Consider the following 14,957-nt stretch of genomic DNA (forward strand, 5'->3'; position numbering starts at 1 on the left):
TTAGAGCACATCTTGAGCGGGTTACCGTGTTCGTCGCATTTCGGCAGCGAAGCAGCGCGCTCCTCAAAATCTTGCAACTCTGCCATATCGTCTGAATCCAGTGATCTGCTTGAAGGGTCGATGAGTGGTAGACAGTTCATACCACCTTTCAACCTGGATCCTGCATGTGTGGCGTCCTTGATGTGTGCATTCACTGGAGGTGCACTGCCTGTGAGCTGCTGAGCGATAAGCTTGCAGTAGGCCGATGAGGTATTGGTCAGGGATACGAGAAAACGCAGGTGGAATGACTGGGAACGGCACATTAGATTTATTGACTCCATCGCCAGGCATTGCAGATGGCTGAATTGTAGAATATTGCAGCGTAGTCTCACTAGTGATTGCGATAGTAGGTTCGTCATTCCAGCCCTTATTCATGAGCAGGGTGGTCGATGAGCAAGGCAAATAGATGGTGTTGTTGCTGCACATGGCCCAATAGCGCCTAAAGAAAAGTATATGAAATGTTGTAGCTGCCAAAGTGTTGCGGATGGATAAGGGTAAAGCCAAGGTAGTGATGATGGTAATAGCCAATAGAACACAGTTGCTGCCTGGGTTCAAATGCTGAATGACGAGAAGAGCTCATCCAATTTATACTACAATATGACATACCGCAATGGACTGCCCTTGCTCTGCTGCCTTCTTCTCTATCGATTCAGAGTAGGGCCAGGCTGCCACAGGGAGAGAACAAGGAAAATTTGTACCTTCTCTCTTCGGTCTGTAACTTGGCGTTGCATTCTCGCACTACATCTACCCATTGCATTCGTTTTGACAATGGCCAATTTGGCCCGGTCCAAAATCAAATACCAGAACGCTCGCCAGGGCAGGATTTGGAAGGCACAAGTGCAGTGACAGGGCTCGTGGTTGCCTGAATTCCATTCGTTGAAGCACATTCACGCTCCAAACTGCTTTGCTGACACTGCCAGACGTGGTGGTAGAGATCAAAGGATTGTTTGGTAGCAAACGGTTGAGAATACCGTGCTTCAAATAGATCCTTTTGATATGCATCACGGAGGTTGCTGAATTTAATTTCTATGTTTGGCAATGATGTAATGTGCGGCTCGCTATTTGCAAAGTATTTTTAAGCACAATTTGACTGATCAAACCTACGCCCCGTTTCATTCTCAAAGTGTATACGGCGTGGCTACCAATTGTGAATTTTCAGTCTTGGGCTTGAGGAGAGCGGCAAGATACGAGTGTACCCTGGATTGCGGGCTCGGATAGTGTAATCACGAGTGCTTGAGGAGCCACATATGTTCACATGTGCTTATTTACAAATGTGTCTCGTGAATTGAAAGGAAAGTATTGAATCCACAGTCACTAACTATATCTCAAGCACATTTACCACGACATATTACAATATAATGCACAGGAAACTCGGTTAAGAAGACTTGATATTTAGTGTTTTTAATGAGCAATGCGTGGAGTTATGTTTTACTCTATTCTTCATCCAAACTTGTCTTCAATATCTCAGCATAGACTTTAGATGCCATGAGATGCACATCTGAGATGAAAACTGAGTTTTGCCCTTCATTATTAACTAGCAATCATCAGAATATATGCTGACAGGTTGCAAGCGCATGTATTCTCTGGCTACACCACTCTGCTGCATTATTTAACTGGGAATTTGTTTTATTTAAATAGAGCTTATTATCGAAAGATGTTTAAAACGCACCGCTATTACATAGATCCGATTTGTAATCTCGGGCTACAGGTGGCAGAAGCAGGATGTATACTAACGGCAGTGGTAGCACTGGTGCTTTAGTGGCATGCACATTTATGCACTTTTCCAATTGCATCTTTTTTACAGCTGCATTTTCTGCTGGGGCCATGTACAAGTATTTCCAAGGTGTGCGCCCATTCTATAAGTACCTTCTATGAGATAGGGCTGTTTAGTTCATAGAGCGGTCATGCAAAAACTCCGAGTTCAGTTTTATAAATTAAATAGTTTTATGAGCATATGTAAGCGATTCCATTTGGGCTGTAACAGACTCAGTCTGCATGTGGCCTGATCCGAGAGCCCGTATCAGTGCTGACGGCCCTTAAATCCGTGTAAGCCAGCACCCCCAGTCCTTGTACGCAGCCTGGTCAATGGGATTGCACAATCTGTGTGGGATGTGTGTAGCCGGATTGCAGATCTAATATCAAAGCCATTTAAGGTGCATAGGAGATAGAAAATTCCATGGAATAGCAACAATGGACGGCGTAACGATATATATTTTGTTACAAAATATGGTGTCTAAGGCTGATATCACCATATATTTCGAGGCTGCAGGTACTGATACCGCGGATGCCGATACTGTAGCCGGCTGTCGCTAAATTCACCAGACCCCAGCGCTGAAACGCCTGCGCTGAGCAGGACCACCAAGATGGGGACCTGTCCATGATCGCTATTGCACCAACAACCATCCGACACGTTCAAATGACCGGTTCGCCGTGATGCTCTTATCGACGTGTCAACCCATGCTGACTAGCAGCCGAGCTCGCATCGCAAGCAGAGTAACTATTATTATTTATTCCATTGCGCATTTCACTTTTTCAGCATACCTATATACACCGCTATACTACCCCTTAGCTTTTGCTATATTAGCCACCTTGAAACGTTTCCAGCATGCAATTCTGTAACCTCTGCCTAAAAGCTATTGCCCATTCCCAGATATCAGCTGCCAGCAGTAAGCCAGCCCACGGAGCTAGTAGTAGCCCAGGCGGCCTGTGCGTTTGTCTACCAAATTGCAGATTGGGACTGGTGAGAGAAAGAGATATATTTGAAGGGGGAAAAGCACAGGGAAAGGAATATTTAATGGTCAAGCAGACGCAGATCGCCTGAGACGACCTTGTCGTTGAGAACAGCACCGCGGGGGATGTCGATGTGGGCACCGTGGTTGGCGACAATGATGACGGTGCCCTCGAGAGTGACGTCAGCACTGAAGCACACATCGCCAGTAACGGTAAGATGGTCGAGCTCCAGGATCTGGGGCGGGGTCTTGAAGCGGGCCAGGTAGTCATTGACCTTCTTGAAGTGGTCGCCGAGCTTGACAATGGGCACGGTCTGGAACGTGCGCTTAGGGTTCATCCGCAGCTGGCCATTCTCAAGCAGGTACAGGTCCGAGGTGACCAGGAACAGGTCCGAGGTGGACTTGACAGGCAGGAAGCGCGAGCGCGGGACATTGACACCGTGCGAGTTGCTGAAGTGCTTGATGGCAGCACCAACAGCGGTCTCGAGCTGGATGACAGCAGTGCCGTCGTCGGTGGTCTTGTGGTTGACAATGAGGTCGAGCTCGAGGTCGTGCTTCTCAACAAGGCGCTTGATGGCCTTGAGGCTGATCCACAGGTTGTTGGTGTTGAAGATCTTGAACTTCTTGACGCGCTTGAAGTCGTCAACGTGGGCCTTGGGGACCTGGGCAATCTCGAGCAGACGCACCTGGCCGTCGTAGTCGATGATTGTTCCACCCTTGATATCGGCCTTGGTCTTGTCGGTGACCTCCATAACGAACTCGGCGCCGGTGTCGGCCATGTGCTGCAGGATGGCAGGGTCGACGGTGGCACCCAGGTTATCGACGTTGGACACAAACACCCACTCCTTGCCGTCCTCCAGCAGCTGGTCGAGCAGGCCAGAGTTGGCGAAGGCCTCGTACAGGTCACCGTGACCGGGCGGGTACCAGTAGCCAGGGCGGTTCTCGGGCGTGTGTGCCAGCGGCAGGTTCGAGTCGGTCTTGAAGCGCGGCCAGCGGCTCTGGTTGAAAGTGCAGATGCTGACGTTGTGGGTGTTGTACTTTTGCACAATCTTGCTGGTGTCCTCGTCAGTGTTGAACGAGTTCATCAGAATCAGGGGCACGTCGGCGCCCGAGACCTCGTTGAGGTACTCGATCTGCTGCACGGTGAGATCGAGGAAGGTCTGGCTGTCACGCACCTCGATGGCTGACTTGGGCCCGACGCAGCCCATGGTGGTTCCGAGACCACCGTTGAGCTTGAGCACCGCAAGCTTGTTGAGCAGCGGCGACACTTCCTTGAACTCCTTGGCCGGCAGATCCTTGTATGCGATCACGTCCTCAGGCTTGGGGCCGCGGACCTTCTCCCAGTCCCTACACAGCGGTTGGTGGTGGTGAGAGTTGTTGTGAGTAAAAAAGGTGTTTTGTTGTTGTTTTGGTGTCCGGATCAGGGGCGATGCGCTCACACTGAGACGGTCCGACGGTCGTTCATTTTCATCAGCGCGCCCGCAGGCAATCAAAACATCGGGGGCAGACTTGCCTCTAAAAAGGCAACAGCCCATGGCAGAGAGCCGATCCTTCAAGGCATGTGGTGCTGGCGGCAGGGTGGTACTTACAGAGGCTTGCTGTGCTTCTTCTCGTGGTGGTAGCGCTGGAAGAGACGGTAGAAGTCGTCCATCTCCTTGGAGAACTTGTCCTTCTCGGGGCCCTCGGGCATCTGCTTGACCAGGCCATCGAGCTCGACACGCACAGCGTGCTCGACGCCGCCCGGGGCGGAGGTGGAGCGGATGTCCTGCGAGTGGTGGCGGGTGAATGAGGTGCGACGGTCTTGAGCCATGGTAAAAAAAAGTGGTCCGATAGCACGGGAAGGAGGGGGAAGGGTGTAGAGAAAAGAGGGTGTGTGGTTCTAGGCCTCCTGCCCCCTCCCCGCCCCACTCGCCCTTTATATATGGGGCAGGGGCTGCAAACCCGCGCCCGAAAAAGAGCACAGCATCAATCTTACTGTCTCAGTGACAAAGAATGGAAAAACAGAAAAGGCCGTGCAGCCCGTGGTTGGGACATGCGTTTAGACGAGCACACCTGCCGACTCCTGGCGCTGCCTAATTTGGGATGCAGCCTGAGATAACGTAGGCCCCCGGCGTTTATTGCGCCAGTTGGGTTGGGGGCTCGGGCGCTCGTGGTCTGGGCAAGAGGGATCCACATGTCGCGCCAGTCACACCTGGGCGCAGCTATTCGATGCAGCAGGCCCAGCAACATCAGCGACATCAATGAAACCTCTCGCCCAGCGGTCTCCCCCGCCGCGCAGACATCACCTCATGACTTTGATAGCCGACTGGGGGCGGGAGGCGGCAGGCTGTTATCGGCCCCATCCAAAGATACCAGACCACTTGGTGCGCATTGCATTGCCTCTCAGGCTGTCCCTTGATCCACACCACCTTGGCCAGAGTGTGCTTGGTGGGGCTGTCAGTGGTAGAGGCCCGGAATCCCCTCAGCTTCTTGAACAACACTGGGCGATGGCGTGCCCCCAAACCATCAGGGCACGAGCTTTTATCTCCCAAATCCCGCTTTGGCTGTTGTCCTACCAGCGCTGAGCACGAACCAGCCCAGACAGCACACCATTCCCCTGAGTCAGGCCTCAAAAAGGAGCCTGTCCATGTTGTTGTTGTCGTCGCTGTTGTTGTTGTTGTTGTTGTCTCTGCCTCTATGCCCGGAGGATCTCTCCTCTATTTCTGTCCAACAATTGTACAGAGAGAGAGCGCAGCGCAGGCGAGGATCGGCGCAATCGGATGGGAAACCAGTCCGGACAAAGAACACCCAATGTGATGACGGGAGGGCTGAGGTGATGATGAAAGCGACGGGTGCAGATGATCACTGCTGCCTGTCTGTTTTGGCTATCACCTAAAGAGTACCCGGGGAGCTGCTATCCTCAAACACCAGAGTACATAGACACCCATTTGTTGCTTTATTCAAAAATAGCGCACTTTATCTTTAGAACCGCGGCTTGCGCTTGCGAGCAGTGTATTTCGAGTCCAGCGGCACATCCTCCTTGCCCCGCTTGCGCGCCAGTTCCTTCTTGTGCAGCACCCAGTTGGCATCCTTGACCGGCCGGCGGCTGCTCTTTCCCCGCGCCTTGTTGTGGATCCTACACAAATTAATGCATGTCAGCAGCGATGTGCGTGTGTGAGATGTTGATAGCGCACGATAAACAGAAAACTAGTATCCAGGCTGGATGTTCTACAGCCCACCTTCAAAAAGCAGTTGGGGGCAGCAAGCACGCAAGTGATATCGGCAGCCAACAAGGCGTCGTAGAAAGGGAGCGACATTGGGCGTACATATCGAACAATGGCAAGATTTACATACCTGGTTTCCGTGTACGCGACGCCGGGAGCTTCATTATCAAGGCCCTGGGGCAGCTCGTGTTTCTGGCCCGGTGCTGCCTGCCCTGCAAACAGGCACAGGTAGAATTTGCGTGCCTTCTTCGAATTCGGATAGTCCACCACCAGACCGCCTGTGAACCCGCACTTCATCGCTGTGCTCATAATCATGTCCACCTGCTTGTCGTTCTCGGGGTAAAACTGGAACACGGCGCGTGCGCCGCGCTGCAGGGCCATGAACAAGGTCGAAAAGAACCGCTGCAGCCGGTAGCGCGGTTTGTTCTCGCTCTTGTCGGCATTGCACAGCCACTGCAGCACGGACACGCTGATTGCCCCGTCAAATGCGCCGGGCCGGAAGCCGAGGCCCTGGCCGATGTCCTGCAGGAACAGATCGCCCTCGAGTTCCTTGTCGACGGCGATGTCGAGCATGGCCGGTGCAATGTCCATGCCCACCCACACGTGTCCGTCCTCTTCCAGGATCTCGCCGCTGAGCCCTGATCCGCAGCCAATGTCCAACAAGTAGCAGGGGACGTCGTCAGTGTCGGGCAACGCCAGGAGCTCGACTGCGCGCAGGGTCATTTCGGCCTGGATAGTCGCAATGCGTGAGTTGTTGGTGTACTTCTTTGCCTCATCGATCCCGTAGAAGAGCTCGGGCGGTGCGATGTGCTCTGGCCTCGACATTTTGGGTGAAATGCTTGTGTAAATAGAGTGAGAAGTCAAATAAGCGGAGTCTTGAAAAAAAAAAAAGCCTGCATTGAGAGCGCACCAGTTTTTTTCTTCTCTCTGATCCTGCGTGATTGGCTGATCCCGTGTCGTGATCATCTGGGACCGTGATGTGGGGCTTGTGGTGTTTCGCGGGTAGAGCCGGTCTGCATTGTGTGGGTATTTGAGTTGGCTCTTTCTTCCGCATTCTATCTCAGATATCAGCAGCACCATCTAATTTCCCTGTCTTTGTAATCGTAACATGGTAGCCTCTATCAGCCCAAAACCGGTCGGCCTCTTGTCCTGCCAGCAGCAGCCGTTCCTAAAGACGCTGGACACGCACGTTGTGAGCTGCTCCGACGGACCCAATGCTGACGGCCTGTACGAGGTCGAGCTCGAGGACACTGTGATCTTCCCCGAGGGTGGCGGCCAGCCTGCCGACATGGGATCGATCAGCGGCATCGCTGTGCGGTTTGCCAAGCGGGATGGGCTGCGCGCCATCCATTACACCGAGTCGCCTGTCGCCACTGGCGCTGCCGTGCAGGTCAGCGTAGATTTTGCACGGCGGCTGGACCACATGCAGCAGCATTCAGGCCAGCACCTTTTGAGCGCCGTTTTGGAGCGCGAGCACGGGCTCGACACGGTGTCATGGAGCATGGGCGATAGGTCGTCGCACGTTGAGCTAAAGACGACCAAAGACTTTGTGCTGAGCCAGTCGGCTATCGACGCTGTTGAGGAGCGCTGTAATCAGATAATCATGGAGCAAATCGTGGTCAATGTGCGGGTGTTCGAGCAAGGCGCCGGCGACTGCCCGAGCTCGGTACCGGAGGATTATGTTGGCGGCGTCATCCGCTATGTGGACATTGGCAAGGACGGAGAATTCGACAGCAACGCGTAAGTATCGGCTGCTTCCGTGGGAAGGCGTGGGCTCAGTGCTGCAGAGACTTTCTTGGCAGAAGCCCGCGCTTTGTCTGTGCAGCCACCGTTGCTGGTAGTGCCAGCCACTAATTGCTAGCTGGATGCAAAGCACAATATGCCGTGTGTGATGCCGCGCCCTGGGGGAGGAATATGGTTTTTCTTCCGGTGCTTCGTGTCATCCCCCTCCCCCATTGCATTCTGCGGCTGCTGCTGGTTTCTAGAATATGTTCGTGTTGGCATTATCCGCTGCTGGCGGGAACATGGCTTGGCGAGGCAGACGGCCCGTTTTTTGTGTACCGACGCCACCGGTAATATTGTGCGTCCATTCTCTGAATCGCTGCTGCCTGACATTGCAACTGGGGCTTCTAGGCAGAAGATCCAATGACTACTGCTGCTGCAGCAGACAATGACGCGCTGACACTTGATGCCCTGCTGTCCCTCTCTGTAGGTGCTGTGGAACGCACATCACCAACACATCGCAGTTGCAAGTTGTCAAGCTGGGCGCCACGGACCGCATTCGGGGCGGCAACACGCGGCTGTTCTTTTACGTCGGCGGACGGGTGCGGCAGTACGCACACGAGTCGCTGGCCAGGGACAAGAAACTTACTGAGCTACTGTCGTGCGGGCCTGAGACACACGGTGAGGCAGTAGATCGGCTTCTGAAACAGTCGAAGCAGGCGAACAAGTCGCTGCGCAATCTGCGCCGCCAGCTGGCACCGCTGGTGGCCGCGGACCTGGCCCAGCAGCTGAATGGATCCGACAAGGACGGATTGCGCACATTGGTCTACCACAGCGAGGATGGTGACGGGCAGTTTGCCAACGGTGTGGTCAGCGAGCTGGTCAAGCGAGTGAAGGATGTGAGCTGGCTGGCGGTAGTCGCGTGCGGGACCAAGGACCGAGGGCGGCCCGCTGGTGGTTGCAGGGCAGCTCCGAGGAAGCCGTTGCCCAAGCGATCGACCAGCTCGGCTCGCTGCTCGGCCAATGCAAGGGCGGAGCCAAGCGCGGTGTCTGGCAGGGCAAGGCAGCCAGCTTCAACAAGCTGAGCAAGTTTGCCATGTAATTTCTTTACATGGCAATAAACGGCATGCCCGTCTTATCTAAACGATGTGCGACTTTGGGGGGAGGGTGGGTGGGGGACGTGTTTCATGTTGTGGCCGAGAAAGCATGTGTTCTATAATTTGCCACATCAGCTGGCCATCCTCGGGATGTCTGGGATTGGGTGCAGCATCAACGCCAATGATGTTCAAAGTCAGCAGAGGAGTCCGGTACATGGATGATTATGTTCCCGGAGAATGGCACAGATTCCAGGGGTAACAGAGAAAGGATTGGGTATCATCTGGGAAGCGTCCGTGAACGAAACAAGGCAGATTGTATGGCGCGATTGGGGCCTCGGCAAGCTGCAGTTCCATTCTTCTGCTTGGAATAGTTCGGCGGGGGTGCTGTGCCCTCACTCCTGCCAGCAAGTCCTCTCACTCCGCCGGCCACGGCTGGCTCAGTGATCCAACCGCAGACGATTTGCGACTGCATCGATCCCTCCACCACGGCAGTGGGTCGTGGAGACATGCCAAATGGGCGTTTACTGTTCCCGCGTTAGCAGGTGTATGCGGGTGTGGCGGAGATGGAGACGAGGGAGAGAGGCGCGGTGCAGAGATGTACCCAGGTATAGCTGCAAGTCGAGCATTGACGGAGCCAGGCATCCTTTTTGTAGCAAGGCTGGCTGGAGCAGATGTCGCCAAGGAGAGAAGGGCCATCCCGCACGCCGTCTTGCATATGGCTGGAGCAGATCTTGCAGGCCTGCTGCAACGGAAGCCCTCACGAATTCGCATGTCCCGTCATCGCGCTTTTTCGCCCGCAATGTCTGAGAAACAAAGGAGGGGGAATGCAGTGACGGCGTTCGGTGGATACAGGGACTGTTTCTGAGCAATTGCAGTCGGGCGTCTGTACTATCCCTCCCTTTTATGTTTGGAAGCGAAAAAGTGGGCTCGACAGATTCGCCTCTGGCCAGTCAGAGAAAATGATAATTGCGATTGCCCGTTTTTCGTCGTTCCAATAAAAAAGTTCCCATCCCCGCCGGAGCGTCGCTTACGGCATGCAGCACAGACAGGTCTCCGGGACAGCGAGAATCCCAATCTGACCGCCAGCAATCAGGGATTCAGACTGGCTGCTGGTTCCGGAGAGCACACAGTAATGCAAATCCGTCTGACCTGCCGATCGCTGGTGGTTGTGAGGGACGCCCTTCTTTCCCATCCCTCCCCCATTGCACTGCCGTCTCCCAACACAGCTGGCCAGACAGCCAGTCCAGTTAGCCAGCCTGCCAAACCAGCCAGCTGGACAGCAGGCCGGACAGAATGCCGGACAGGCTGGTCTACTACCTGCCAATGAGCCACCAGCCCTGCTTTGATACAGGTCCAGCATTCCTATTTAATGCGCGACTGGTTCGGGCTAGCAAGCTCAGGGGCACGAGGCTAATGAAAAACCGCGGGGCAGAGAAAGGGGCTCGAGCCAAAGAAATCTACACAATGGGCGGTATTCCAGCCACCCGCGGAGTTATAGTGCCATTTAGCTCATGCAATTCGCACAGGTGCTAGAAGCTCCGGGACTGAGTAATTGCCGACCCGCAGAGCATGCATGCCAACTCCTGCGCAGAGGCGCTGGAGTGCGGGGACTCCCTCCCCTGATAAGGCAAAAGCATGGCAGGCTGCACCCGCTTTGGCCAGCGTCGATCTCTTCATCGGCCCATGTACCTGCCACCGCTGGAGCCATCCTCTTTTTTCTGGCGACTGGGCCATGCCTCATGCTGGCCACACTGAGCACCGCACTGATGCCCCCGGGCCACGACGTACACATACTCCGATTCTCCTGCTGCCCGTCTCTCGGACGTCCAAACAGAGCCCAGCGCAATGATCCCGTGTCGTCATCGGCACGTTCTCTCCACCAGCGGTTGCCGTGTCAGGTGGAGAAATTACGAGAGCCGATCAGCTGGAAAGAGCGCGCCCACCCAACTCTAAAGTCCGAACGGCTGATTTCCGCTGAATATTTATCCCGAATTTTCCGGAAAGTCCTTTTCAGCATAAATGTTCATGTGTCGCACAGGAACTTCAGACAAAAGCTAGTGCTGCTGGATTTTCTCTCCCCTGTATGTTTCCGCCTGTCTGCCAGCGAGAAAATGGGGGAGGCACGGACAGGAGCGAGAATAACAACAATATTTCCCGTAGCGAATAAAGGGGGTGGGTCAGGGCCCGGCGGTCGGAACCCACCCCCTCTTTTTCTATACAGCATTTGCAAGTAGCCCGTTCGTTCCATGCTGCAATAAATATCGCACCGCGCGCGCCGCCTCTCCCCTTCCTCGTTTCTCATTCCAACCGAAATGATAAGTTCGTCCACCTTATTTTCCGTCTAGTAGCATTTTATCTTTTCTCTCCACAGTTGTTTCATAATTTTTCTCCGTGTTGCTGCATCTGGGCGAACACCTAATATTCACCTCCCCTTCCTATAGCAGACAGTCTCTCCTCTGTCGACTTAATATCTGCCACTTCATCAACAGCAGGCCCAACCACTCTCTTTTGCAATGACTGTCGACGAAAAGAAGGGTCTCGACGAGAAGGCCACCGAATTCGAGGACCACCATCATGTCGAGGTCGCCGAGGAGCTGGCCCCGGAGCTGGAAGCCCTGCTGCACACCGAGCCGCTCAAGGGTCTGACCAACGCTGAGGTCGAGGAGCGCCTGGCCCAGTTTGGCCTGAACGAGATCTCCGAGAAGAAGACCAACCCCTTCCTCAAGTTCCTGTCGTACTTCACAGGGAGCCATTGCCTACCTCATCGAGCTGGCCTTCATTCTGTCCGGTGTGGTCGAGGATTGGATTGATTTTGGTATCATTGGTGGCCTGCTTATCATCAACGCTCTGATCGGCTTCATCGAGGAGTCCAAGGCCGATGCAGCCCTGGATGCGCTCAAGAACACGCTCGCCGCTCAAGTCCCGTGTCTTCCGCGATGGCCAGCTCATCGAGGTCGAGTCCAACACACTGGTGCCCGGCGACGTCATCGCCGTGCGTCTCGGTGATATTATCCCTGCCGATGCGCGTCTGCTCGGCATTGGTGTCGACGGCTCGAACGCCGAGGTCAACCTGCAGGTCGATCAGTCTGCGCTCACTGGTGAGTCGCTGCCGGTCGAGAAGAAGAAGGGCGACACCATCTACTCGTCGTCGATCTGTAAGCAGGGCCAGATGCTGGCTGTCGTGACCAAGACCGGTGCCAACACGTTTATCGGCCGTGCCGCCAACCTCATCTCCATCACCAACGAGCAGGGCCACTTCCAAAAGATTATCAACCAGATCGGCAACTTCCTTGTCATCATCACTGTCACCATGGTCATCATCCTCTTCATCTACCTGCTCCTGCGCAAGCGTAGCGACCTAGGCTATCTTGACAAGGATGCCGTGTTTGAGGTGCTGCGTGATGTGCTGGTGCTCACGGTTGCTGCCATCCCGGTCGGTCTGCCCACTGTCATGTCGGTGACCATGGCCGTCGGTGCCAAGCAGCTGGCTGCCAAGCAGGTTATCGTCAAGCGCCTGACTGCCGTCGAGGAGATGGCCTCGGTCTCGGTGCTGTGCTCCGACAAGACTGGTACTCTGACCCTGAACAAGCTGACCTTTGACGAGCCGTACCTCAAGCCTGGGTTCACCAAGGAGGACCTGCTGCTGTACTCGTACCTGGCGTCGGAGCCCGGAGCCAACGACCCCATCGAGATGGCCGTGCGCACGGCCGCCAAAGAAGGACGTGCCTCTGCTGTCCGAGTGCGTTGGGCACACCATCCCCGGCTTCAAGGTCACCTCGTTTGTCCCGTTCAACCCGGCGAACCAAGCTCACCCAGGCCACTGTCATCGACCACAACGCCAGCGAGACCTTCAAGGTGGCCAAGGGCGCCCCGCAGGTCATTGTCAAGCTTGTCGGTGGCGACAACGAGGCTACCCACGCCGTCAACATGCTGGCCCGCCGCGGTCTGCGTGCCCTGGGTGTCGCCCGCACGGTTCCTGGCTCGCTCGACGAGTGGCAGCTCATTGGCATGATCTCGCTCCTCGACCCGCCCCGCCCCGACTCTGGTGAGACCATCCGTCGCTGCGAGGAGATGGGTGTTGTGGTCAAGATGGTTACTGGCGATCAGCTCATCATTGCCAAGGAGGTCGCGCACCGTCTGGGCATGCAGCGCGCCATCCTCGATGCGAACAGCCTGACCGACCCCGAGGCCACGGACGCCCAGCTCGCCGACCGCTGCCTGCACGCTGATGGTTTCGCCCAGGTCATTCCCGAGCACAAGTACCGCGTGGTTGAGCTCCTGCAGTCCAAGGGTCTGCTGGTTGGTATGACTGGCGATGGTGTCAACGATGCCCCGGCTCTGAAGAAGGCCAATGTCGGTATTGCTGTCCACGACTGTACCGATGCTGCCCGCTCGGCTGCCGATATCGTTCTGCTGGCTCCGGGTCTGTCGACCATTGTCGACGGTATCCTGACTTCGCGTGCCATCTTCCAGCGCATGCGCTCGTATGCCCTGTACCGTATCACTTCGACCGTCCACTTCCTGATCTTCTTCTTCATCATCACCCTGGTGTTCCGCTGGCAGATGAAGGCCGTGCTGCTCATCTTGATTGCTGTGCTCAACGACTGTGCCACATTGGTCATTGCCGTCGACAACGCCCAGATCTCGCGCCGTCCGGACAAGTGGCGTATTGGCCAGCTCATCACGATGTCGGTGGTTCTCGGGTGCTTCCTGACCATCCTGACCTTTTCCGTGTACTTTGTTGCCCGCGACGGTTTCAATGTGCCGCCCGATGAGAACATCTCGCCCGAGGACGACCACCACATTGGCAAGATGCAGACCATCATCTACCTCAACGTGTCGTCGGCCCCGCACTTCACCATCTTCTCGACCCGTCTCGGTGGCTTCTTCTGGGAGAATCTGCCCTCGATCACATTCACGGCTGCCATTCTGGCCACCCAGATCTTCGCCATGTTCATTTCGATCTTCGGTATCGGCGACTTCATCATAGCCATCGGCTGGGGCTGGGGTGTCAGCCTTATCTGTCTGTCGCTGGCATACTTTGTGCTGCTCGATGCGGTCAAGGTGTTCATGTTCCGTATCTGGAGCTTTGAGCTCACTGTCAAGCTGTGGCCCACCCGTGCTCGTCGCGAGAAGCTGGTCCAGAAGCGCGAGCGCCGCGCCATCGAGGCTCGCGTCGGCAAGAATATCGAGAAGGTTCGCAAGGTGTCCCGGGCAATCTATGCTGCCCAGGCTTTCGAGCAGGCCGCTCAGAAGGCCTTCTAAATACATCAAATTTCCCCTCGTGTTTTTTTATAACATCCTCTTTCTCTTGTCAAGGCGAAAAACTATATATCGCAAAACCGTTCCCTGCCATGCATAGTGAGTCGACGCAGCTTTTCTGGGCAGTGAGCCGAGTCGCGGCTCAACCAGTTGATTCAGCTGTGGGTTTTATTTTGTTCGCGAGCATTTCCGTCCTCTTTTTCGAAGCCGCTCTTCTTTCTTTGCCCTGCGCGTCCATTCAAACCTGCATTTTAACAACTTCTCTTTCCTGCGAGGATTGCGCACACTGTTCTTACTCTCCAAACGTGTGCATTCCTCCCTTCCTGAACAGTAGCACGCGTGTTGCTTCTCTAGATTTATTTCCAATTCACACCTGTGCAAAACGACGTGGCTATGTGTGCTGGTCGGTTGGAGCCGTTTAATGCACATTTACCGGACAAGACTACCACAGGTGACTATCTCTCCATGCCCAGCACACTGTCTGTGCTTGCTCTCGTTGTACAGCTCTCCCCGTATTGACAGCCCATGTGTTTCCTTTAGCCACAAAGCCCGATGTCGGACGGCAGTTTGTAGATAATATAGCCACACATCACCAGACCCGAGGCGATGCATCAGCAGGGTACTTGGCTACGCCGCAGAGCTTGGTGTCGCCGGCATCAGCACCAACACCAGCATCGGCCAGCGAGCCAGCAACATATACATACGATGGCGAGTGACCGGGATCCGCGGATGGCGCCGGCTATGCATGCGTGGCGGGCAAAGCAGCGGCGGATATCGCAGATGCCGTGCATTCTACGCATGCCGATGTTTGAAACCGACTCGCGTTCGGTCGGAGCGCCTTCCGTGTGTGCCATTGCAGTGACAGGCATGTCGCCATTGGTGACTACCGACCAGCTAAAGGTGCA

At 55.1% G+C, this 14,957-nt stretch overlaps 4 protein-coding genes across 4 annotated transcripts; 2 read left to right on the forward strand and 2 right to left on the reverse strand.

Moving 5' to 3' along the window:
• Positions 1 to 2,830: 2,830 nt before the first annotated feature.
• On the reverse strand, positions 2,831 to 4,578 carry DL89DRAFT_286366 (UTP--glucose-1-phosphate uridylyltransferase; the record flags this gene model as incomplete). Its single annotated transcript, XM_040889865.1, has 2 exons — positions 2,831 to 4,283; positions 4,358 to 4,578. 2 exons carry the CDS (start codon positions 4,576 to 4,578, stop codon positions 2,831 to 2,833), a joined length of 1,674 nt encoding a protein of 557 aa, XP_040740284.1.
• A 1,106-nt stretch (positions 4,579 to 5,684) lies between these two features.
• Positions 5,685 to 6,859, reverse strand: DL89DRAFT_270207 (S-adenosyl-L-methionine-dependent methyltransferase). The gene is made up of 2 exons (XM_040888610.1): positions 6,102 to 6,859; positions 5,685 to 5,883 (listed from the first exon to the last, which is right to left on the reverse strand). The coding sequence occupies exons 1-2, from the start codon at positions 6,794 to 6,796 to the stop codon at positions 5,730 to 5,732; spliced, it is 849 nt and encodes a 282-aa protein (XP_040740285.1). The 5' UTR covers positions 6,797 to 6,859; the 3' UTR covers positions 5,685 to 5,729.
• A 220-nt stretch (positions 6,860 to 7,079) lies between these two features.
• DL89DRAFT_260300 (ThrRS/AlaRS common domain-containing protein) lies at positions 7,080 to 8,795 on the forward strand (the record flags this gene model as incomplete). Its single annotated transcript, XM_040885769.1, has 3 exons — positions 7,080 to 7,711; positions 8,184 to 8,592; positions 8,658 to 8,795. 3 exons carry the CDS (start codon positions 7,080 to 7,082, stop codon positions 8,793 to 8,795), a joined length of 1,179 nt encoding a protein of 392 aa, XP_040740286.1.
• A 2,508-nt stretch (positions 8,796 to 11,303) lies between these two features.
• On the forward strand, positions 11,304 to 14,055 carry DL89DRAFT_260301 (plasma-membrane proton-e; the record flags this gene model as incomplete). Its single annotated transcript, XM_040885770.1, has 3 exons — positions 11,304 to 11,524; positions 11,656 to 12,529; positions 12,598 to 14,055. The coding sequence occupies 3 exons, from the start codon at positions 11,304 to 11,306 to the stop codon at positions 14,053 to 14,055; spliced, it is 2,553 nt and encodes an 850-aa protein (XP_040740287.1).
• Positions 14,056 to 14,957: the final 902 nt, after the last annotated feature.

This window comes from Linderina pennispora (genome assembly GCF_002104995.1).
Source record: "Linderina pennispora strain ATCC 12442 chromosome Unknown DL89scaffold_16, whole genome shotgun sequence".
NCBI lineage: Eukaryota > Fungi > Kickxellomycota > Kickxellomycetes > Kickxellales > Kickxellaceae > Linderina > Linderina pennispora.